This window comes from Microcaecilia unicolor, chromosome 5 (assembly GCF_901765095.1).
Source record: "Microcaecilia unicolor chromosome 5, aMicUni1.1, whole genome shotgun sequence".
NCBI classification, from domain to species: Eukaryota; Metazoa; Chordata; class Amphibia; order Gymnophiona; family Siphonopidae; genus Microcaecilia; species Microcaecilia unicolor.
The window spans coordinates 252,414,758-252,440,328 of NC_044035.1; the positions used below are offsets into that span (position 1 = coordinate 252,414,758).

At 44.9% G+C, this 25,571-nt stretch overlaps 1 protein-coding gene across 1 annotated transcript in view; it reads left to right on the top strand.

The window, feature by feature from the left end:
* Positions 1-25,571, top strand: part of HGD (homogentisate 1,2-dioxygenase) — a 121,815-nt gene that overhangs the window by 55,969 nt on the left and 40,275 nt on the right. Inside the window, exons 2-6 of the mRNA XM_030203991.1 lie at positions 3,104-3,175; positions 4,991-5,079; positions 9,917-10,022; positions 20,343-20,402; positions 21,476-21,567. Of these exons, the coding sequence (XP_030059851.1) occupies positions 3,104-3,175; positions 4,991-5,079; positions 9,917-10,022; positions 20,343-20,402; positions 21,476-21,567 (419 nt within the window). The remainder of the gene's footprint in view (positions 1-3,103; positions 3,176-4,990; positions 5,080-9,916; positions 10,023-20,342; positions 20,403-21,475; positions 21,568-25,571) is intronic.

Sequence of the window (25,571 nt, forward strand, 5' to 3'; positions counted from 1 at the left end):
GAAGAGAGACCAAAATGATAAAGGGGATGGAACTCCTCTCATATGACGTAAGACTAAAGAGGTTAGACCTCCTCAGCTTGGAAAAAGAGATGGTTGAAGGGAGATATGATTGAGGTCTAGAAAATCCTGAGTAGTGTAGAACGAGTAGCAGTGAATCGATTTTTTACTCTTTCAAAAAGTACAAAGACAAGGGGACACTCAATGAAGTTACATGGAAATATTTTTTCACTCAACAAATAGTTAAGCTCTGGAACTTATTGCTGGAGGATGTGGTAACAGCAGTTAGCGAATCTGGGTTTAAAAAAGGTTTGGACAAGTTTCTGGAGGAAAGGTCTGTAGTCTGCTATTGAGACAGACATGGGGAAGCCACTGCGTACTCTGGGATTGGTAGCATGGAATGTTGCTACTATTTGGGTTTCTGCCAGGTACTTGTGAAACAGGATACTGAGCTAGATGGACCATTGGACTGAGCCAGTATGGCTATTCTTATGTTAAGGAAGTGAATAAAAAGCGATGGCGGGAAGAGCAGTGAGGGCAAGCAAGTAACATGAAGGGAAAGAATATATGGAAAGAACTTGTACGGAGAGGTGAGAGAAGTATGAAGTATGAAGAAGAGACAGAAGAAATCATAAAAGGACAGGAGAGACAAGGAAGAGGCAGGTGAATGTCAGAAAGGATGGGACAGAGGAGACAAGAGATGGTGACTGAGAAAGAGAGAGGCAACAGAAGTTGAGAGATGGAATAGACAGGAGAGTGGGGGGGGGGGGGTGGAGAAGGAAATGGTTGAAAGAAGAGTGTGGAAGAGTGGGACAATGTGTCTGTATCTGACATGAATCCAGTTTAATAATGGCCAAAATCAACAAATTTAGGGCCTCTTTACTAAACCACACTAGCGATTCCTGTGCGGCAAATGTGGTGCAGCCCATTTGCCATGCTGGGAATCGCTAACGCAGTTTAGTAAAAGAGGCCCTTTGTCATCTTCTCTTTTATCAGAAAGCTGTTTAAAATACTCTTTAAACTCATTTTCCATTGGTTTTGTAAATTGTAGGGCCTTGTTTATCAGCAAACTGAGTTTCCATAGGCTGCTTCATCACAGCTGCAGGCAATAGCTCAGTGTCAGATTAATGATTTCTCTAACATGTAGATTAGAAAATCCTGTATGCAGCACATGAGCCCCTGGAGAATTAAGCATAGAGCTTTCTTATCTTGTGTGTTTTTAAGGTAGGTCGCTGTGGGACAATGTCCTGGCATCCTATACAGGCCACAGGAAAGAAAAGAGGACTTGATATACCACCTTCCTGTGGTTGCAATCAAAGCAGTTTACATATCATATACAGGTTCTTATTTTGTACCTGGGGCAAGGGAGGGTTAAGTGACTTGTCCAGAGTCACAAGGAGTTGCAGTGGAAATCAAACCCAGTTCTACCAGGATCAAAGTTCACTGCACTAACCACTAGGCTACTCCTGGCCCTGCAAATTGTCTGAGTGGACTTCAGGTTTTTATGCCCATTTTAGAAAAGGTGAATGCAGTTGGCAGAGCCTCATCGATTCCTAAGATGCTGCAGTCCTATGCTAATCGCTCTGCTGTATTTTTGATAGACCGCCAAGCAGCAGCCTTTGGCTGGGACTGTACTGATTGGAGCATGCTGCTTTGTCTACGCTGGAAGAGAGGAGGGAGAGAGGAGACATGATAGAGACGTTTAAATATCTCAAGGGTATTTATGTGCAGGAAGTGAGCCTTTTTCCAATGAAGGAGAGCTCTGGAACGTGGGTGCATACGATGATGCTAAGAGGGAATAGGCTTAGGAGTAATCTAAGAAAGTATTATTTCACAGAAAGGGTGGTGGTAGCATGGAATGGCCTCCCGGTGGAGGTTGTGGAGTCTAGGACTGTGTCAGAATTTTAAAAGGCATGAGATAAGCATGTAGGATTGCTTAGGAAAAGGAAGAGTTAGGGGTTACAGAGGACGGGCAAACTGGATGGGCCATATCCTTTATCTGCAGTCACATTTCTGTTTCTATAAAAACACAGCCACAGACACACAGGTTATCTAAACCATATAGATTAACCTTATCCCAAGAAAAGCAGACCTACAGCACAGAAGGACCCAGACACAAGATCCTCCCTTCTCCCAAATATAAATATATCACACACACACACACACACACACACTTTCAATTATTATCCAAATCTTTCACACATATATCCTTTATCTGATGTTCTCCTTTGAAAGCAGAGGGCTTTGAATTTTCTTTTAAAGATTACGTGTGAGCAACCTTTTTAAATCCAGCAGCTTTCCACCATAAAACATTAATGTTTATATGGAATTTGAGTGGTGTCAGCTTTAACCAAAATTAGCTCTTGTACTGCATCCTTAAAACCTAAAGCCTGAAGGGACTCGTCTCCAGAAATTCAGGTGTGCATTGAATCCTTAACAAGTGCAGAGGGCCAGGCTGGTAGCCAAGGCTACAGTTAGCATGCAGCCTTAATAACTGCAGAATTGAGAGGTTTATATCTAGAGTTATGTTCCTATCACAGTGCCTTTTTATTATTTTTGCAGATTAGTTTCTATTTTTGGCTCTTTAGACTTAACCTGAATTGAATTCAGCCTGTATTGGGACACACCACTACAAGCCTTCATTTCCACCTGGAGTTCATTCTCCCCCTTCTTATTGGAAGTCCCCCTGCCCCTATTTGTCCCAACTGTCCCAGTTAGTTTTTAAGAAAACAAGAAGGCAGATGATCCGCAAAATCCAACGTGGAAGCAAACAAAAGAGCAGATCACTAGGTGGTATTAATAAGACTTTATTGGAGAAATAATCACCCGACGCAGCCCGTGTGGGCGAAACACAGTCTGTGTCGGGTGATTATTTCTCCAATAAAGTCTTATTAATACCACCTAGTGATCTGCTCTTTTGTTTGCTTCCCAGTTAGTTTTTAGGCAGAAAACAGATTGTGGCTTCCTCTAGACTGCATACATGTATTTTTAATAATGTAGACAGTTAATTACATTCAATTTTATCTGGTAATGGACATGTTAAAATAACATTCCTCTGAATGTTGTGCATTTTCTCATTCTCTTGAATTTTTGTTTTTCTCTTCAGTACTTATCTGGTTTTGGCAATGAGATGACCTCGGAGGATCCGCGCTGCCCTGGAGCTTTACCAGAGGGACAGGTACTACAGATTTCTTACAAGTATTTCTGCATATTTAATCCAATTTCATTGCTTATTGTTAATTTACTTATACCACTTACACTTTCGATAAGATCTAAGTGGTTTGCAATTTATTCTAAAATATACGGAATGAAATAGATTGCCATAAATTTGACAGAAAAGCAAAACTTAGATTGTGAGCCCACTAGAGACAGAGAAAGGACTTGTAATAGTGTGTACAGCGCTGTGTATGTCTAGTAGTGCTATAGAAATGATTAAAACACTCAGTCTCACTAATGTCTTACTTATGTACTTATGACGGAGAACGTGGTGAAGGCGGTTAGCTTGGCAGAGTTTAAAAAGGGGTTAGATGGTTTCCTAAAGGACAAATACTAAATGGACTTGGGAAAAATCCACAATTCCAGGAATAACATGTATAGAATGTTTGTACGTTTGGGAAGCTTGCCAGGTGCCCTTGGCCTGGATTGGCCGCTTTCGTGGACAGGATGCTGGGCTCGATGGACCCTTGGTTTTTTCCCAGTGTGGCATTACTTATGTACTTAACAAAAGAGTCAAGTACAGTGTCATTCATACATCAGCAATAAACTTCCAGCCAACAATGCAGCTACTCACCAGGAAGGCCAAAGGACAATTTAAAATAATAACTATGTAAGAGTTTTACGTTTTTTTCAAGAAGCTTCATTACAAAGCACAAAAAGCAGTTTATTCCAGAACTCTGGAACTTGCCAAAAAAATGCTACCCCACGTAGAGACCAGATGAGCTTTAGATAAATGGGAGATGACCATTCTACAAACTCTTAATGAACTGAGCAGTCTAGAAGGTACATGTAGTACAGCCATTGATGCTAAGGGCCCTGTTTACTAAGCCACGCTAGCGTTTTTAGTGCGTATTAAACGCTAGAGTCGCCCATGTGTTCCTATGGACGACTTAGCGTTTAGCATGTGCTAAAAACAAGATCACGCCCTTAGTATGGCTTAGTAAGCAGGGCCCTAAGTAAGAAGGAATTATGTCATAAAATGCTCTAGAGGCCATTGTTAAAGTTTTAAATTGAATAAGGTATTCAATTGGAAACCAGTGATATTTCATTAAAAAAGGGATTACATAGTCCTTAACCCACACATTAAGCTAAAAGTCTCAAGGCCTCATTCTGCAAGACTGTAATCCTCTTAAAGAATCTGAAGAAATAACTACATAGATAACATTCGCATAGTCCACTACTAATATCGCCAATGCCTGATACTATTTTTGGAGATATGATCTAATTAATGAAGTACCACTTTAGTGTAGGGGATTGTGCTGTAAATAGTTTAGAGATGGCTTTATTCACATGCTAATACATCATTTATAAATTGTTACTGCCTCTGTATGTTACAACATTGTGTGAAGGCCTCCACCTAGAATGCTGCCAATAACAATTATGCTATGTGATTTTTCTTTAGAAGCCCTGGCTGCCGAGAGACTGAGCCGGGTCCGGGGCAAGGCCACTGCCTGGGGAATTCCCCCCCCCCCCCCCGTCCCCTCCCTCTCTGAGGCCCTGTTAGAAGCTAATGCTTGGTAATGGCTGGAGACCAAATCGCATTTTGTAATAAATGCAGTAAAGCATTTCAGAGTATGATATATGTACCATGGTATGCATTACTAAGTTGTAAAAATATAATATACAATACAATGAAACAAACAATATAGGTGGGAAAACTAAACAAACAACATAAAACCAAAATGACATAACATGAGCCACTTCTTTTTTTTTCATGCATACCCCAATGGATTATTTCCTAAACAAATTATTAATGCTTCCATTTTTCTTATTTCAGAATAATCCACAGGTCTGCCCCTATGGCCTGTATGCAGAGCAGCTCTCTGGATCCGCTTTCACTTGTCCCAGATCCACAAATAAAAGGAGGTAAAGCAGTGGCGTAGCCAAGGGTGGGCCTGGGTGGGCCCAGGCCCGCCCACTTTGGGCTCAGGCCCACCCAGTAGCAGTACACCTATGGTGTGGCTGGCAGGGATTGCCAAGCCCCATCAGCTGAAAACTCCCAACAACTGTCCCTCCTGCATACCTTGTAAATAGCAGATGGCATGCAGGTGAGACAAGGAAAGACCAAATCACCTGTGGGACATGGAGGGGTTCTTCTGCCCACCCAACTTGGGTCCAGGCCCACTTAAAGTTGGGTGTCTGGCTACGCCCCTGAGGTAAAGTAATGCAGTGTTTCTGAAACTCTTCCACTGGTCATCTTCCCCCACCCAAGAGGCTTAAAAATTATGACAAGACCTTATCCATACTGAGATGACGTCAGACTGCAAATCAAAATGTGATGCTTTCTGAACTATTAATGTCTGTTTAATTTCTTGCCAACTTGCTCTTAAAGTCACCCAGTTTCCTGCGGCAGATTTTTCAAAATTATGCAACAATTATAGGTCCATATTCATCATTTGTATATTATGTTATGTTGCTTTTTAAAAAACTTTATTTATAAAGTCATTTTCTGGAATTTCTTATGTGCTGAATTCCTTTATTTGGCTTTTATTTAGGGGGAGGGGGAAGGGAGCATTGTGATTAGTGCTGAGAAGGGAGGAAGAGGATAGAGAAAAGAGGAAGGAGAAGACAACTTTAAGATGGGGGAAGGTGGAACCTCAGCAGATGGAAATGGGATCTCAGGCAAAAGGGGTAGATGGGGATAGGGCAAAGAGTAAAGGTAGGAGGATCAGGAGAAGGAGAGATAATCTATTTGCACCCCTCCTCTGGACAATGTTTTCTTTTCTCACACACTCGCTCTTTGTCTACCCCCTCTCATTCCACACTTTTCTCCACTCCCTTCACTCAATTTCTCCTTGCCAACATCCACTTAATCACTTGCCATTTCCGTCCCCTCCATTGACTTACTTGCTCTCCCCTTATCGCATCTACTCATTTTCTTATTGTCTAGTTTCTTCCATCCAGTGCAATTTTTCTAGCAAAAAAGCTGCCGGTACTCAAATGCCAGGCCACCCTTCAGGGGTGGGGTGATCACTGAGGAACTCACTCCACAATAGCCAGGCCCCCTGCAACCAGTCACAGAATCTATGACAAAGGCAGAATTGGTGTCTTGAGCCTGAGCTCTTTCATTAAAACTTGTGGTCCATGGGTCAGTTTTAGGAGACACTGGAAAAGGTGCCTGTACACAGTACCCCCGAGTACCCCCTCAAAAAAAGCCCTGCTTCCATCCATCCCCTTACATACTCACTCACTTGGTTTCCATCCACTTACTCACTCTCCTTCACTCGCATCCATTCACTTGCTCACTCTTCCTTCTCCTCCCATCCTCTGGCTCCTTCCTTGTGTTCCACAGATCTCTGGGCTGCAGCAGAAAGCTATTGGCAAATCAACACTTCACGCTGCATCTTCCCCCTCTATATCCTGGCTCTCTGCCCTGTATTCCTCCCAGTGTAATTCCAGCAGTTGACTGGCGGCAACTCAGGCTATGTTCTCCCCTTTGTTTCCAGGGGAATTGTCACACTTTGAGGCTCATTTGTAACACTTTGTAAGTCTAAGTGCTTTGAAAATACACCTTTTTGAATCACAAAGCACAAAAGTCTGGATGTAGAGGGGGAAGATGCAGCCAGAAGTGTGCACTCTGATTTGGAACTGTTTCTGTCCTGCAAAAAAGAAGTACAGCTTTCTCAAATTATTTCCTTATCCCAGTGGTTCCTAAACCTGGGGTCCTGGAGGCACCCCAGCCAGTCAGGTTTTCAGTATTTCCACAATGAATAATCATGAGATAGATTTGCATGCAGTGGAGGCAGTGCATGCAAATCTCTCTCATGAATATTCATTGTGGGTACGAATATTCAGATGGGGGAGGGGTTAGAGATGGTAGGGGTATTGCCCACGGGAGGAGTGGAAGTTGGGGGGAAAAAAAAGGTTGGTAGAGATAGGGATAGTTCGATATCATTACTCTGTTGCAATTGTCTTTGTTATTATCTTGATGATGTTGGTTTTTGTAACATAGAGGGGCATAATCGAACATCGCCAGCCAAATAGATCGCCGGTGATCTATGTTGGCGGCGCTGCTACAGCTGGCCAGAACCGTATTATGGAAAAAGATGGCTGGCCATCTTTTTTTCGATAATATGGTTTAGCCCGGCCAAATGCCGTGGAGTTCGCCGGGTTTGAGATGGCCGGGTTTGTTTTTCAGTGATAATGGAAAGTTATGTCGGCTATCTCAAACCCCGACCAAATTCAAGGCATTTGGCCGTGGGAGGAGCCAGCATTTTTAGTGCACTGGCCCCCTGACATGCCAGGACACCAACCAGCCACCCTAGGGGTCACTGCGGTGGACTTCAGAAAAGCTCCCACGTGCATAGCTCCCTTACTTTGGGAGCTGAGCCCCCAAACCCCCCCCCAAACCCACTACCCACAAATGTACTGCACCCTCTAAAATTGCTCTAGGGACCTGCATACAGCCTCTAGGACTTATTGCTGCTGTATAACTTTGGCACACCAGTTCACACCTGAAGACTAATCTCTCTGAAAAAGTCCTTTCTTGAAATAACCACATTTACTCATAGTTAACTGCAGATCAGAGGTTGTGCCCCACTGGCAAAGAGTCCCCTGGTACTAAGATTAGCAGTAGGTCAGAGCTGGCACAATGGTGTACAATGCCCTCTTTCAGCATCATTCAAGGTAAGAACTACGTTCTCTGACGTGGGTAACACAGGAAAGGGAACTAAAACTGGCTTACAAAAATGGCCACTACCGCATGGACTACAACAGGAAACAAAACAGGGCACACTCTGACCCAGTTAGCAGGGGGGAAAAGCACCATGGGAGTAGAGCCCAGTACCCTACACCCACCACAATGCATTGCTAATGTGACTCCACAGGGCACCTAACAGAAAAGGTGTCACACTCACCCGAGAGCCACATCGCAACCAGGGAAAGGCTGTCGGAGGATACAACACATTCTGCTGTCATGGAGGTGGGTACGGCATTTGAGGCTGGCATACAGGCTGGCAAAAAAGGTTTTTAGTTTTATTTTTTTAGTATGGAAGGGGGTTGGTGACCACTGGGGGAGTATGGAGAGGTCATCCCCCATTCCCTCCAGTGGTCATCTGGTCAGTTGGGGCACCTTTTTGAGGCTTGGTCGTGAAAATAAAAGGACCAAGTAAAGCCGGCGAAATACTGCTTAACGCTGCTTTTTTTTTTCCATTATGGGCGAAAGCCGGCCATCTGGTAGCCACGCCCATGCCCGCCCATGTCCCGCCTTCGCTAATCTACCGACATGCCCCCTTGAACTTTCGCCGGCGAAGCGATGGGAAAGCGGTGATGTTGTAAAAAATGCCGCTTTTGATTATACCAATTTGGCCGCTTTTAAGAAATCGCCGACCATCTCTCGATTTGTGTCAGAAGATGGCCGGCGATCACTTTCGATTATAAGCTGGATAGTAACATAGTAGATGACGGCAGAAAAAGACCCGCACGGTCCATCCAGTCTGCCCAACAAGATAAACTCACATGTGCCATTTTTTGTGTATACCTTACCTTGATTTGTACCTGTCTTTTTCAGGACACAGACCGTATAAGTCTGCCCAGTACTATCCCCGCCCCCCAACCACCAGCCCCGCCTCCCACCACCGGCTCTGGCACAGACCGTATAAGTCTGCCTAGCACTATCCCTGCCTCCCAACCACCAGCCCCGCCTCCCACCACCGGCTCTGGCACAGACCGTATAAGTCTGCCCAGCACTATCCCCACCTCCCAACCACCAGCCCTGCCTCCCACCACCGGCTAAGCTTCTGTATAGATTTGATGATAACCCAATAAAGATATTTCAACATAAAATGACAGCATTCAGTTTGGAAGGAGGCACACTGTAGGCATGGTTTGTGTGGACAGGTAGAGTATATGTGTATTTCTGATTTTACAATAGCAATACGTGCATATTTTTAGAAAAATTGGATGTGGCATTTGCATTTGCTCCAGGGAAGGGCAAAAGTATTGGCTAACAGCTCGTTTGGATCCTTAATTGGCTCTTCCTGGATGTCCAGTCTTATGAAATCTGCTATATATATATATATATATATATATATATATATATATATATATATATATATAAACAGCAAAATTGCCACTCTTAATTTAAACATATTTCTTCATAAAATGGCTACATCTCTTTAACAAGGCATACCACAAAGAGTAACAAATATGAACCACTCCACAGAAATGTCTCATAACATTTGCTTGCTGTACTAATATCATGCTTTTTCACTATCATGTTACCCAAAATCCTCTGTAATACTAAATGTTTATTTCTTATACTTCTCCACCATTCATGATCCATTTTAAGCCACATTGAGCCTGCAAAGAGGTGGGAAAATGTGGGATACAAATGCAATAAATAAATAAATAAACAAACATCAGCTGTATGCATTTCCTGTGGCCATATAGATATTTTACAATAGGTTTTCAGCAAGCCTTTTGTAAAGTAGCTTGCTAACTATAAACATCCCAATTTAGACACCTCTTTTTTTTACTTAGAAAGCTCTGCAAAATTTGGCTTATTATTTATGAGAAAGATGTGATAGTTCTCACTTAAAAGCAGGATGACATCACCTATCCCTTACAGCCCTAATCTGGCTGGCACCCTTAAATGATAGGGGTTACACTCAAACTGCTAAATCAAGCAGCCCTAGTTTATCGATTACCTATTGAGGGACTCATTGCTTCAGCCTCACCCTGTTACTATCTTTTCTTTCTCCAGCTGGCTGTATCGAATTCTGCCTTCAGTTTGTCACAAACCATTTGAGCCCATTGACCAAGGCCATCTCTCAAACAACTGGGATGAAGTGGAGCCCAATCCCAACCAGGTGATACTTCCTTGTGAGATGATGCCCTCATAGAGTAAATTTAAATATTATTACCAATGAATCTGCATAGTTTTAAAATGTATTGTTCTATGTGTGTTTTTGTATGTGGCAGGGGGCCTTTATGAGCAGCATGGACTGTCCATTATTTCTCATGGCTTATGGAAGATTGTTCCTTGATAGTAAAGGGTCCACTATGGGAGTCAGCACCCAAGAAAAAGATCTAGGTGTTGTAAATAATATGCTGAAATCTTCTGCCCAGTGTATGGTGGTGGCCAAAAAACAAACAGGATGCTAGGAGTTATTAGGAAAACGATGGTAAATAAGACTGAAAATACTATAATGCCTCTGTTTCACTCCATGGTGCGACCTCACCATGGGTACTGCATTCAATTCTGGTCACTGTAACTCAAAAAAAAAGATACAGTGGAATTTGAAAAGGTTCAAAGAAGAGAGACCAAAATGATAAAGGGGATGGAACCGCTCCCGTATGAGGAAAGGCTAAAGAGGCTAGGGCTCTTCAGCTTGGAAAAGAGACAGCTGAGGGGAGATATGATTGAGGTCTACAAAATCCTGAGTGGTGTAGAATGAGTCGAAATGAATCGCTCTTTTACTCGTTCCAAAAGTACAAAGATTAGGGGACACTCAATGAAGTTACATGGAAATACTTTTAAAACAAATAGGAGGGAATATTTCTTCACTCAAGGAATAGTTAAGCTCTGGAACTCTTTGCCAGAGGATATAGTAACAGCAGTTAGTGTATCTGGGTTTAAAGAAGATTTGGACAAGTTCCTAGATGAAAATTCCATAGTCTGCTATTGAGACAGACATGGGAAACTACTTCTTGCTCTGAGATTGGTAGCATAGAATGTTGCCATGATTTGAGTTTCTGCCATGTACTTGTGACCTGGCTTGGTCACTGTTGGAAACAGGATACTGGGCTAGATGGACCATTGGTCTGACCCAGTATGACTATTCTTATGTTCTCCCTTGGAAGGTCTATAGGCTCTTCTGGCACCTTACTGCTTGCTTCCCTTTCACTATGTGGTTGACAATAGTTGTCTTCCTGCCCAGTCTCTCGTGCATGCACCTGGTTATATTTACCATTTATAAGCGGTGAGAGGAATATCACTTCAGCAGTCAAGGAGCATCTTCAAACATTTGAGACCTAAGCTAGGTCCAGCGATCAAGTGCCTTGAGCCCTGACTGAGCAACAAGCAGCTGGGAGAAGAGCAGAAAAGTATTATTGTCTAATCTCGACTACTATAATCTTATTTATTTAGGTAGCATCAAACAAATGCTAAAAAGACCAGACAATACAGAACACCATGGTCTGTCTGATCTTTGCTTTAAACAAATATGATAGTATTTCTGGGTATTATATTAAGTTACACTATATCCCTATAGAGGCTAGAGTTTTATTCAAGTTGTAATGCTTTTTTATTTAAGGTTTTAGATGAGGCTTGTTCAGATTATTTACCTTCTCATTTTCAATTTATTACTCTTATTAGAAATAGAGCGAACTATTAATAATTCTCCTTTTGCCGTTCCTTCTATTAGAGGTCAGAAGAGATTTAAGGTGCATGAAATGTTGTTTACTTATCAGGCTTCTAAACTCTGGCAAAAGATCTCTGTATGTTTCGATCAATTTTATTCCTATCAGGTTTTCAGAAGACAGCTTAAGATTTTGCTATTTAAGAAACATATTTTGGGACAGTAATTATTATTTTATATTGTATTTTTTCTGTAATACCCAGGAGTATGTCCTGGTATTTTGTAGATTTATGAACTGCTTAGAACTATATGGTAGTTGCAGTATACAAATACCATTATTATGTTCTGTTAAAGGCAGCTGAAGGCCTGCAATGAAATGTTAGGGGGATTTTTAGTGCACTCTATTCATTAATGTGCTAAATGCTAGAGATGCCCATAGGAATATATGGGCATCTCTAGCATTTAGCACACACTAAAAACTCTAGCACGCCTTTGTAAAAGGACCCCTTAGTTATTTGCTCCTCCCTTCTTTACCCATTTTCCCCTCTTTAATCAACCCCACTCCAGATAACTAGAATCTTCACTGTTCCAAGTGAAGGATGTCTCTTAAGATATTTACTTTCCATAGCACTCTCTGGTGGCAGAGGTAATTGTAGAAATTACAGCAGGGCTGGCACAACCTGATAAATGCTGTAAACATGGCTGGGAGGTGCCGACCTTTGGAGGGTGTCAAAAGTTGCCACAAATCAAGCATCATTTCCTGTTGTGCCTGCCCTGCCACATTTCCCCTCTAGCTGATACTCTTGTGGTTGCTGCCATCTGCCACGGCCGTACCTCTGCTCGACCTCTGGGGGGGGGGGGGGGGGGAGGAAGTCCAGTGCATCCCCCAAAGTGCCCAGTACCTGTGTCTTCCTCATCTCCACTCCTGGGTTTGGAATCTCCCCCTCTCTCTGAACCCCCTCCCATACCCACATGTTCTATCTTAGAAAATGTCTCTCCCTTGAGTCTTGAGCTTGCCAGTATTGGCAGTGATTCACCTATGCTGCTAGGGGCCAGCCCTAGAGCCTTTCCTCTGTGGTGTCCCACCTATCTGATGTATCTTCTTGTTTCCACAGGGGCAAGACTCGCAGAGGGAATGCTACAGGGTCAGCCCCCCAGCAGTATAGGAGAATTGCTGCCACCGCCAGCATGCTCTGGACTTCAGGGACATTCATAGTGGAGAAAGGGCTCAGAGAAAGGGCTCAGAGAAAGGGAGATATGCTGGACTGTGAGAGGGGGTTCAGAGAGAGAGGGGGGAGATGCTAGACCAGGGATGCAGGGGAGGGCAGGGAGGGATGTTGGACCCAGGGGTGGGTGGAGAGGGTGGAAAGAGAGAGAGAGAGAGGGGAAAGGAAAAGATAGGAAGAGATGTTAGACTTGGAGCAGAGGGGAGAGAGGAAGTGAAGAGAGAGGGAGAGATGTTGGATATGGGGCAGAGTGGAGGGAAAAGAGAGGGGAAAGAGGGAGAGAGATATGTTGGACCCAGGGTAAAAGGGAGTGAGGGAGGGAGAGATGTTGGGCCCATGGGCAAAGAGGAGGGAAGGAAAAGAAAGGGAGAGATGCTGGACCTAGGGGCAGAAAGGAGGGAGGGAGGGAGGGAGGGAGGGAGAGAGATGCTAGAGAATGGGAGACAGGGAGATGTTGGACCTTGGGGGGGGGGAGGAGAGAACTGCAGGAAAGAAAGAGAAGGAATGGTGGAACATGGGGGAGGAAGAAATGCTGGATTATGTAGGCAAGAACCTCAGGAAAGAGAGAGGGAGATATGCAGGACCACAGGAGAGGGCAGGAGGGAAGAGAGACAGGACAGGGAGATACTGGGGATGGAAGAAAAGAGGCAAGGAGATGTGAGGCTACAAGAGCAGAGGAGAGAGAGAAAGAGGAGGGAGATATTGGGCTAAAGGATGGAGGGAGGGAGAAGGAAGGAAGATGGTTGGAAATGGTGGAGACCTTTTGGTAGAGACAATGAGAGTTATCAAAGAGATGAGTGAGAGGAGGATAGTGACTACAAAAGATAGAAATATGGCATTGGGAAGTAGATGAAAGAAGGGAATAGGAGGCTGGGGAAGGAGTGAGACAGAGAGCTGGGGGTGAGAGAAGGAGATGAAAATTTGATAGGCGGGTGTGAAAGAGGATGAAATTTGAGTATACAGAGAGGAAGAGGAAAGAGCTAAAAGGGAAATGTGAATATGCCAGAGATAGAAGGAATAGAACAGGACAGGAGGAGAGAGGAGAAATGACAAATGGACAGAAGTCACAAGAAAGAGTTAGCAGAAGACAAAAAGTAAGCAGAAAAGAGAAACTGGGACCAACATGATAAAAAAAATAAACAGCCCCATTTTAGGCAAGTTTTAGAATCTGACGCATGTGTCCATACCATTGCTCTATAGGCGGGGTAAGCTGACTCATCCAATGCTGCAAAATTACCTTCTTGGCCAAAAGCAGCGCTAGCAGAACATATTTGCACTGGTTACTAATATGTTCTGCTAGCGCTGCTTTTGGCCAAGAAGGTAATTTTGCAGCATTGGATGAGTCAGCTTACCCCGCCTATAGAGCAATGGTATGGACACATGCGTCAGATCGCAGATTGGAAGGGTTGGAGGTCTGATGTTTTGGCTCGGAGGGCCTCTAGAGAATATAGTGGCTTATGGAAGCGGTGTTTGGAGTGCCTGCCTACTACGCCTACGGCCAGTATTTCTGCTGCTGTTTCTGCCTCTTCTGTGTAGGTCCTGGACATAGGGAGGGAAGGGTAGAGGGAGGGGGGATATGAAAAGGAAAATATGAGTGAAAGCTTAGAGCTAAGCTATGTGTTCAAGGTATGCTGATATTCACGATTCTGTTCTGCTGATTGTTTCTGCATTGTTCTTGATAGAAGGTTGTGTTTTTCTTTTTTGTTTGCTCTGCTTGTTACCAATAAAAAGATTATTCAAAAAAAAGAGAGGTGCAGGTCAGTGCATTTCAAGTTTCACCAGTATTTTAGAACAGAATCTGCCAAAGTAGAGCCTGCTCTAAATTACAGAAGAAATAAACATTTAGGAGAAATATCCTAGTTCTGATCTGTACCTGTTGCAGGGGAGGGGGGGGGGGGGGGAGAGAGGGGGAGGGAGGTTGAATTTGTGTGGATGCAGAGCATGTTTAACTCATAAGAAATGCTATACTGTGTCAGACCAAAAGCCCATGAGAGTCATGTATGCAGTGTGTGACATATTTGAGCATCATCTGTCTGCTGCTGTGTCCTAGCAAAAAAAAAGGTTGAGAACCACTGCTTTAGATATATGCCCAGTTAGATATCAATAAATTAATGGCTAATTTCAAGAACACGGAAGCACAAAAGGCTAAGTGCTTATAGCCTTTTGTAAAACCTCACTTTTTAAATAAAATAATAGCATTGTGTGGACAAACTGAGAATTGGTAAAGGAGTTTTGGGGAAAGGGGTGTGTATGTGACCTACGATTAATGAGAGAAAAGGGTGCAGATTTATAGATTGTGGTGGCGCCAGAAACATCAGCACTGGCCCAGGATTACAGTTGTCTATTTTCTCTCTCTGGGCACAAGTAGGGTCACTAAACCCTGCTGACTCTACTAGACAGGAAACTCCAACTTAAGTCCTCTTGCACCTTAAAATACAGCTCTGGTGACTGTCTCAGTTACTCTCTCTTCAGCTGTGCTTCCAGAATGTGTTCAATTTTGTTACTAATAATCCACTTCTTATTAAAAACAACAACAATAACAACAACAACTATTACCTATAAATCAAACCAATGTTTAAAAAATGAAATCTTCTAATTTATATGACTATTGAAAACATACTAATATAAATAATACTTGTAAGTGATATTTGTGTGCTCAGAGTCCCTTTGTACCCAGTAGTGTCACCATTCATGACAGGACTATCAGTGTGGCCAGCTTATGATTTCCTCCTGAAGAACCACCAAGATCTGAACATAAGAGTCTCAATCGTAGAAATTGGGAGTTTCCCCAAAGAACATTGAAACATCTCCAAGTTACTCCTGAGGAAGCCATTTTGAAGGAGAAACTTGGATCCATGTCGAGGAAGAGAGAAGCAAGAAAAATGTACACACAAGTGTTCAATTAATCCAATAAAAGTAAGAAGAGGATTGATTTTGAGAGGAGAATGTTAGTTTTGGGCACCCCACCCAACGCACTGGCACCATCTTTTAAGATAAGAACAAATTCAAACATTAAAGTTTTCTTATAGACTAATTGAACATTGATGACACTAATAGGCACAAAAGGATTCTCGGCACACAAATATCACTTAATATTAAGTATTATTAATGTTAATATGTTTTCAATAGTCAAACAAATGAGAAGAAATCATTTTAAAACATTGGTTTGATTTATTGGTAATACCCAGTTTTGGATAAAAGATTTTTAGCCAAGACTGCTGGGGTAACAAAAAAATTAAGGGCCCAGTATTCAAAATGATTTAAACGTACAAGATTGGATCCTGGCTGTTTAAATCGCTTGTCTAGACCAGGCATTTTCAGCAGCACTTATCCGGATAGTGCTGCTGAAAATGCTCAGTTAATGCTCAAGCCGAAACCGGCTATTTTGGAGGTGTTTCAGGAGTGGAGTCGGCACTTAGCTGGTTAACCATTTAGCACTTAACCTGCTAAGATAACCTCATTAATAGAACCACATGAAACATAGTCCTATTTTTATGTGGTTCTTCATAGCCGGTAAAGCGCCCAATATCACACTTAACCAGCTATGTTTTCGCCTGCTCCGTATACCTGGAAATTCAGTGTCTGACTCCAGACATGGCTTGATACTGAATTTCTAGGTATAATGCCGGCAGCGGCAGGCTGAATAATAGACCCTAAGGGTTTTTTTTTAAAAAGCGTCAATAAGCCTATTGTGGGCTTACCAAACGCTAAATCGGGACTACCACCAGACTAACATGGTCACCGGCGATAGTTCTGCACCAAGCGTACGCCATTTCCGGGGGAAAAAGAAACCTCCAGAAATGGCTTGAGCGGTGGTAACCTAGTGGTAATCACTGCCCGGTTATCACTGGGTTACCTCAGAAGCCCTTATCTCCGCTCCGCTCTCCGCTGCATGGCCACATAGTAAGAGTTCTCTTACCGCATGGCCAAGTTTGTCTGGGGGCTTTTTACCCGCTGCGGTAAAAAGGGCCCTGGTGTGTGGGAAAAATGGCCTCTGCCATTACGCAGGCCCCTTTTTCCTGCAGCTTGGTAAATGGACCCCTAAGTATTTTGGAACTTCAGCTCCTGCTAGAAACCAATGTGGTTGCTAATAATTCATACCATATCTAGAATAGATACACAAGGGCCTGTGATCAGTGTAGGGCATAGAAGTCTGTTAAACAGGTGCTCGTAGATGGTTTCCTAGTCTCTGAAAAAGACTCGTCAAAGGAGCTAATATAATAAACAAGCTTCTCAGTGTTTGATCTTTGATTATAATTGGTCAATTACTTTTTAAAACTATCATGAATAATACTTAACTTATCTGCATAAAAAGAGGGATACAGTTAAACAGGAGACAAAACTGAACTACACGTTCATTGATCATAAGCTCACAGCAAGATCAGTGATTACACTCTCATTCCAATGGTTTCTACGAGTGACTTCTCATATTACATGGTTCTTTTCAATTCATTCAGTTTTACAGATCTTAATAAGCTTTGACTGTATTTTGCATTTTGGAAAATTACAACTCTCCAACAGGTAGCATGATAGACTTCAGGGCAGGCAGTTTTGAAATCACTTACCTAAAGACCTGAATGATTTGTGCCACAAAGATAGTAAGTAGCTATTGGAGAATATGGTAAACCGAGGTTTCAGTATTGTTCCAAAACTGACGGTCTACCATTGTCCTGCCATGCCTTCTGATCAGCCCGGTTTTTGCATTAGTAAACCATTATATGCCAGATTTGAAGCTGGATTTAAACTGTATGTACCCATAGACCAGTGGTGTGCTGGAGCCGGCTCGCAAGAGCCAGTTGTTAAATTTACTGGCATCTTGCGAGCCGGTTGTTGGCCCGTGCGAGCCGGCTCGCCTCTGCTCCCCCGCTCGTCCATCTTCCCTCTGCAGATCTACCGATAGTAGCCCTGGTTTCCTTCTTGCCCCGCCGCCCTGCTTTTAAAATTTTTATTTCCCCTCGAGGTGCGCCAGCATTGAAGCGAAGGCAGCAGGCTCAGCTCGGTTCCAGCCTTCGTTCCATTCCTTCACATCATGGCTCCGCCCTCGCCTGACGTATTTCCTGTTTGCGCGAGGGCGGAGCCATGATGCGAAGGAACGGAACGAAGGCTGGAACCAAGCTGAGCTTGCTGCCTTCGCTTCAATGCTGGCGCGCCTCGAGGGGAAATAAAAATTTTTAAAGCAGGGCGGCGAGGCAAGAAGGAAACCAGGGCTACTATCGGGGAGCAGAGCTCGAGACGGAAGATGGACGACCAGGGGAGTGGGGAGGGCTGGAAGAAGGCAGATGGAGGAGAGGAGGGCAGGGGGGAGACGAGGGTTGCTGGACATGGGTGGGTGGATGGAGGACAGGGGGAGACGAGGGTTGCTGGACATGGGTGGGTGGATGGAGGGCAGAGGAGAGGAGGGTTGCTGGACATGGGTGGGTGGATGGAGGGCAGGGGAGAGCAGGGTTGCTGGACATGGATGGGTGGATGGAGGGCAGGGGAGAGGACGGTTGCTGGACATGGGTGGGTGGATGGAGGACAGGGGAGAGGAGGGTTGCTGGACATGGGTGGGTGGATGGAGGACAGGGGGGAGACAAGGGTTGCTGGACATGGGTGGGTGGATGGAGGACAGGGGGGAGATGAGGGCTGCTGGACATGGGTGGGTGGATGGAGGACAGGAGGGTTGCTGGACATGGGTGGGTGGATGGAGGACAGGGGGGAGACAAGGGTTGCTGGACATGGGTGGGTGGATGGAGGACAAGGGGAGACGAGGGTTGCTGGACATGGGTGGGTGGATGGAGGACAGGGGACAGGAGGGTTGCTGGACATGGGTGGGTGGATGGAGGACAGGGGGGAGACGAGGGTTGCTGGACATGGGTGGGTGGATGGAGGACAGGGGACAGGAGGGTTGCTGGACATGGGTGGGTGGATGGAGGACAGGGGGGAGACGAGGGTTGCTGGACATGGGGGTGGGTGAATGGAGGGCAGGGGAGAGCAGGGTTGTTGGTCATGGATGGGTGGATGGAGGGCAGGGGAGAGGAGGGTTGCTGGACATGGGTGGGTGGATGGAGGGCAGGGGAGAGGAGAGTTGCTGGACATGGGTGGGTGGATGGAGGGCAGGGGAGAGGAGGGTTGATGGACATGGGTGGAGGAGAGGGAAGGGAGAGAGAAGAAATGCTGGACATGGGTGGAGGGGAGGGAAGAGTGAGGAATGAGATGAGAAGAGGGAAAAGGAAGAGAGGAGAATAACTGCAAATGGATGGAGAAAATAGGCAGAAGCTGAGGACCAGAAATGAAGGAGGAAAGGAAGCCCTGAAAACGGAGTTAAGAGGACAGATAGCAGCAGAATCGGATACTGGGCCAGCATGAGCAGAAAAACAGTCACCAGACAACAAAGGTAGAAAAAAACTCATTTTATTTTCATTATAGTGTTTGGAATATGTTCACCTTGAGAATCAGGTGCTCAACATTAAAAGTTTATATTTATTTACTTATTTATGGCATTTTATCCCACATTAAACATGAATTAGATTGGAACCTGGGATCATTTAATAGTTTTTTCCTGGAGAGAGTATTGCATTGCCCCCCCCCCCCCCCCCGGCTATAGCCAGCTCTGCAATTTGGGGGGGGGGGGGGGCGCAGTGGTGGACGGGGGGGGCGCCGAGGTGGACCAGGGAGAGAGCTTGTTGTTAAAAATTTACCAGCACACCACTGCCATAGACAATAAGGAGGGTCATCCACATCTCTAAGAAGTGTATCACATTTCCTGTGTACAATAGTGTCAATCCCACAGCAGCAGCAGCAGCAGCAACTCAGGAAAGTAAATTCATCATGGGAGCCCATCGCAAGGTATTGTGTTGCACAGGTCCTTTTTGTGCTATGCCCCCTTGTCTTATATGGCAATGGGCTTCCTGTTACCATGGAAACCAATACAAGGTATGGGAGACCCCGTGCTGCATTTAGTTTCCAGTAGTGCTACCAGGCTGATGCAGCCGTACAGACCAACTGATGATGCAGGGACAACAGCGGTGAGAGTGGCAGGCCCGGATGGTGGCACAGGAGCAGCAGTGATACCTATAAAAATTTGGCATTGCAGGTAGTTGTCTACCTTGTCTAGCCTAAACCCAGGCCTCTCCAGGAAGGCAAGGGGTGCCGTACTGTTCTCTACCCCATTCTTCCCTGGAAATCATTGGGGTGCCAGGCCTTGCAATACCTGATCCTATCTTGGGATGCTGTCCTTTGTGATCATCCCAGATTGGTCTGGACCATCTCTCCCTATGTTTCTGGAGCTCGAGCAGTGGAAGCAGATGGTGTGAAAAATGAAATGGTTTGTTTCCTGCATCAGTGCCTCTGCTGATTCTGATGCACAGCTACTCAATAAATCATGAGTCATGCCACCTTTCAGCCCAGGGCCACATCTGGCGAGTCTAGCACCCTGACGCTGATGCCTGGAGCACTCTTGTCATTGCAGAGAAAACTATTTCCAAAATACAAAGAAAACAACAACAGCATGGAGCAAATTAGGAACATCAACATTATGTTCAGTTTTTAATTTGGGTCATTTAGTGCATAATTCATGATTTTTGTTGGTGTAATAACTTTCTACTTTTTGCTATATTTGCAGCTGAGGTGGAAGCCATTTAATATCCCTTCTGCATCCCAGAAGAAAACTGACTTTGTGATGGTGAGAATCAGAGGCCTGGTTTTTTTTTTTTGGGGGGGGGGGGGGGGAGGGGGGCTAGTTCTGCTAGTTCTGTCTATTTACCAGCTGAGGTGCCAACATAATAGTGTGGTAGGTTTTGTCTACAGCTTCTGCATGCAGTTTTCTGCGCTGCTACAACCACTCAGTGCTAAAAGTTCTCTAAAGTTTGAAGTCTTTTATGCTGGGATCAATCCCGGCATAAATGGATTTACAACAGTCCAGCATGAATGAGAGTGTGGAGCATCGGGAATTTGAGATATGTATGTATAGTACTTAGTTTTCATAATATCAAAAGGCCCTATTTGATGATACCAGAAATTTGCTCCTGAAAAGTTAATTGTAGTACACTCAAGATATGAAATTTTATGAACTCCAAGAATATTGATCAAGTTAGCCATTCTTCTGGTAATTTTCTAACGGTAAAACCCTTAGGCTGCCAGTCTGCTAGGGGTTACCAAGGGATTACAGGACACCTAAGAGAGGCTGACCCATTCCTGGTTTTATTCATTGCATGCATGGAGATACAGTTTTGGTTTCCATAAGAAAAGCAGGGACTGTATCTGTCTGAATGCAGTGAGAAGAACCCAGGACTGGCTCAGCCTGTTCAAGGGAACATGGCCAAACGTACAAACAGTGGATCCAATAAAAGTCCTCTCACAATAGGTGTCTTCCTGAACAAGGTCTTTATTCAAATCAATAAAAACAACCCGACACATGACGTGTTTCGGCCGTGAAGGCCTGCGTCAGGGGTCTATTGATTTTTGATGCAAAATACCTTGTAAAACAGATGAGTCACAGCCAATTAACTGATCTGTTCCTTAGGCCACAGCTCTTATTAGTTACCTGCTACTGGCTGTGACTTTGGTTCTCCTGTGGAGAGATCACCTTCTGTGGGTGTTTGCTTCAAGGGAACATGGCATCATCTGTTAATCTAACATCATGGCTGTTTTGAAACTTCCCTGTATGGGTGGTGAAGATATTGCAGTGCTGTAATGTCATTGTCTGAGATCCTCTCTCCACCTCTGTCTCTTCTTCTTAACCTTGTCTATCTCCAGGGATTGCAGACGTTGTGTGGAGCTGGAGATGCTAGATCTCGCAATGGTGTCGCCATCCACGTTTACACATGCAACACTTCCATGCTTGACAAGTAAGTACACAAAATTCCCATAGGAAATCCATGTATTCAGTGCTGTTCTTAGGTATCATATAACCTGGGTTATTTTTCTCTGTGTGATTTTTTTTTCTTTTTTTATAGCTACGGTCTACAAGGTAGCCGGCTGGCTTCAGATTGAACTAATAGATTGATCCAGTTTTGGTCTATTACTCTGCATGCAGGGACTTATAGTTTTCCTTTTCTTACTCAGTGTAATGGGGAAATCACTGCTGTGATTGTGATGTTCTCTTCAACCCTCCCACCCACCCCCTAACCCCCAAGTAAGCTGGGAGCAGTGACAGCAGCAGCTTTCCTAAGGAAAGATATGAAAGCATTTAGAAAATGAAAGCATTCAGAAAATGATTATTAAGACAAGTTGCATTAAAGTGAAAGAATTCACAAGGCTCTTGACCATCTATGGGGGAGAGAAGCTAATGACAAGTTCCACCATTTCCACTTTAATGTCTGAATACAAGTAGAAGATATGAAAATGTGCACCGGTGATGAATATGAAATATCTCTTGTGCTGTTCTGGGCTAAGTGTGGTCACAAAGCTTCAATAGCTAGCATAAACCATTCCTAAGTAATAACTTTACCAGTAGGCTCTCAGTTCTTAATCCAACTCTTCTTTAAGTCACTTAACCCACCATTGCCTCTGGTACAAAAAAAGTACCCGAATATATGTAAACTGCTTTGAATGTAGTTGCAAAAAACCTCAGAAAGGCAGTATATCAAGCCCCATTTCCCTTTCCCTTTCCTTTTAATGTAGAAATCATGGCAAACAAAGAAAATCAACTTATAGTTCAGTTGCTTAAAAAGAATTGTTGCCTCCTGCAAACAGAGTGTGTATTTAGCCACCTCAGAGGCAAGGAGATGGCCAGAACTTCAGCCCAGCTGAGAGGAAAAGCTATAATACTCAAAGGTGAAAGTGTAGGAATAACGGTGATGAATTTTGATGGAATCATAGAAGTTTAAGGAGGGATCAGGCCCTAGAACAGCTGCTGATCACAACAGTATGCTAGGAAGATTTGGCTCTCTTTCACAGACCTCAGGGGGACAGAGGGAGAGCTGGCCCTAGGCCATAACTAAAAGCCAATAGGGAAAGCTCACAAGGAGTCAATCACAGGAAACTGCAACTATAGGGATAGCAGCCCTGGTACACAGGGCTATCTATACACAGACAATGCAATTATATACAAATCAGGGGCGTAGCCACGGGTGGGCCTGGGTGGGCCTAGGCCCACCCAGTTTGGGTTCAGGCCCACCCAGCAGTAGAGGCAGTGGAGCGGAGGGAGCAGGCTGAGCTCCGTTCCTGCATCTGCCTCCCTCTCCCAGACGCTGCCTACCGCCGCCATGATCGCAGGATCTACCTCCCTCTGTCTCAGCACTCATCAGCAGCAGCGCCGGTAGCGAATCATACACGCTGCCTTCTTCTAACCCGGAAGCGTCTTCTCTGCCGCGTCCAGCCCCAGCAGAAACAGAAAGTTCTGATAATGGGGGCGGAACGCGGCAGAGAAGACGCTTCTGGGTTAGAAGAAGGTAGTGTGTATGATTCGCTACCGGCGCTGCTGCTGATGAGTGCTGAGACGGAGGGAGGTAGACCTGCGATCGTGGCGGCGGTAGGCAGCATCTGGGAGAGGGAGGCCTGCTCCCACTGTAAATTTTTTGGGGGAGAAGAGGGCGGGCAGGTGGAATTGAATGGGAGGGAAGGATGGAGCCCGGAGGGAATTGCAGGGGAGAGAGGAGAATCGCTGATGGCTGGAGGGAGGGGACAGGGGAGAAAATAGAATTGCTGGGTATGGATGGATAGAGGGGGGCAGGGGCAAGAACAGAATTGCTGGGTATGGATGGATAGAAGGGGGCAGGGGCAAGAACAGAAATGCTGGGTATGAATGGATAGGGGCAGGGCAGAGATGAGAATTGTTGGGTATGGATGGATGGAGGGGAGAGGAGAGTTGCTGGACATGGGTGGATGGAGGGCAGGGGAGAGGAGGGTTGCTGGACATGGATGGATGGATGGATGGAAGGGCAGGGGAGAGGAGGGTTGCTGGCATGGATGGATGGAGGGAAGGGCAGGGGAGAGGAGGGTTGCTGGACATGGATGGATGGAGGAGAGGAAAGGGAGAGAGAAGAAATGCTGGACATGGATGGAGGGGATGGAAGAGTGAGGAAGGCGAATAGATGAGATGAGGGAAAAGGAAGAGAGGAGAAAAACTGCACATAGATGAAGAAAATAGGCAGAAGCTGGATCCACTGGACAGTCGTCTGCAGAGGACCCAGCTTTTACTTACGGATGTAGGGCAAGAAATGAAGAAGAAAGGCGGAAAGTAAAGAAATAAATGGAAAGGAAGCCCTGGAAACGGAGTTAAGAGGACAGATAGCAGCAGAATCGGATACTGGGCCAGCATGATCAGAAAAACAGTCACCAGACGACAAAGGTAGAAAAAAGTACATAAGTAATGCCATACTGGGAAAAGACCAAGGGTCCATCGAGCCCAGCATCCTGTCCACGACAGCGGCCAATCCAGGCCAAGGGCACCTGGCAAGCTTCCCCAAAAAAATCACTTTATTTTCATTTTAGTGTTTGGAATATGTCCACTTTGAGAATCAGGAGCTCAACATTAAAAGTTTATATTTATTTACTTATTTATGGCATTTGATCCCACAATAAACATGAATTAGATTGGAACCTGGGATCATTTAATTTTTTTTTTCCCTGGAGATAGTAATGCATTGCCTCCCCACCCCCACCCCCAGGCTCTCTCCCCAGCTATAGCCAGCTCTGCAATGTTGTTAAACATTTACCAGCACACCACTGTCTAGTGCCCACCCATCCAACCTGTTGGCCCACCCAAAAATTGGCTTCTGGCTACCCCACTGATACAAATAATACTCATACTAAATATAGATAACAATGCACCCTGCTTCCATGAATATGGGGGCAGAACATCTCTGCTCTACAAAAAGCCAACACAGATCTATTACCAAACCACAGGGTTCTCACATGTTTGTGTTGTGCCTTGTTATGCTCACAGCAGAATGGCCATGTATAGAGTGGCCAAGTGGCTCCAAGTTTGCCCAACAGGGCAGACCCAGCCCTAGGTTTACTCCATTACAAGCAGGGGTTTGTATCCTTGCTTTTCGTAGGGAATGCAATCGGAAACTCAGACTTACAAGTCTCTGCATGTAAATTCAGAACCGGATCAGCCCTGTTGCGCAAATCTGGAGCTAGTTCATATGGAAGAGTTGTTTATATTCATTTTTTTACATACAAATATTGCCCTTACTTGTCCAACTACATACTTTCAAACAGTGGCAAAGCCTGGACCCACCCATTTTGGGCTCAGGTGCACCCAAAACTGCAGCACCCTTGCAATAGGTGGAAGGGATCCCACACTCAGAAGTTAGCAGCACTGTCTAGCTGCTGCGCCGACTCCCTGTACATAATCAGTTTTTGTTTATGCGCAAAAACTAAACATGTGGGGATGAAGCCAGTATGGTGGCAACCTAAGGACACTGCTACCAATTCCCAAGCATAGGGGAGTATTAGGGCCACTGGAGGAGGACCTCTTCAGGGGCTCCCTGACCTTCAGACAAAGAGATGTGTCAAGTAGGGAAGGCAGCTGTCCTTCCCCCAAACTCCCCTGCAGGAACGCAAGTGGTCTGGTTCCACTGCTCACGGCAAAGTGATCCATCAGCCCCACTATCGCTGGTGTTGAAGTATCTGCATGGTAAGTCCGAGTCATAGTAACATAGTAACATAGTAGATGACGGCAGAAAAAGACCTGCACGGTCCACCCAGTCTGCCCAACAAGATAAACTCACATGTGCCATTTTTTGTGTATACCTTACCTTGATTTGTACCTGTCTTTTTCAGGGCACAGACCGTATAAGTCTGCCCAGCACTATCCCCGCCTCCCAATCACCAGCCCAGCCTCCCACCACCGGCTCTGGCACAGACCGTATAAGTCTGCCCAGCACTATCCCCACCTCCCAAC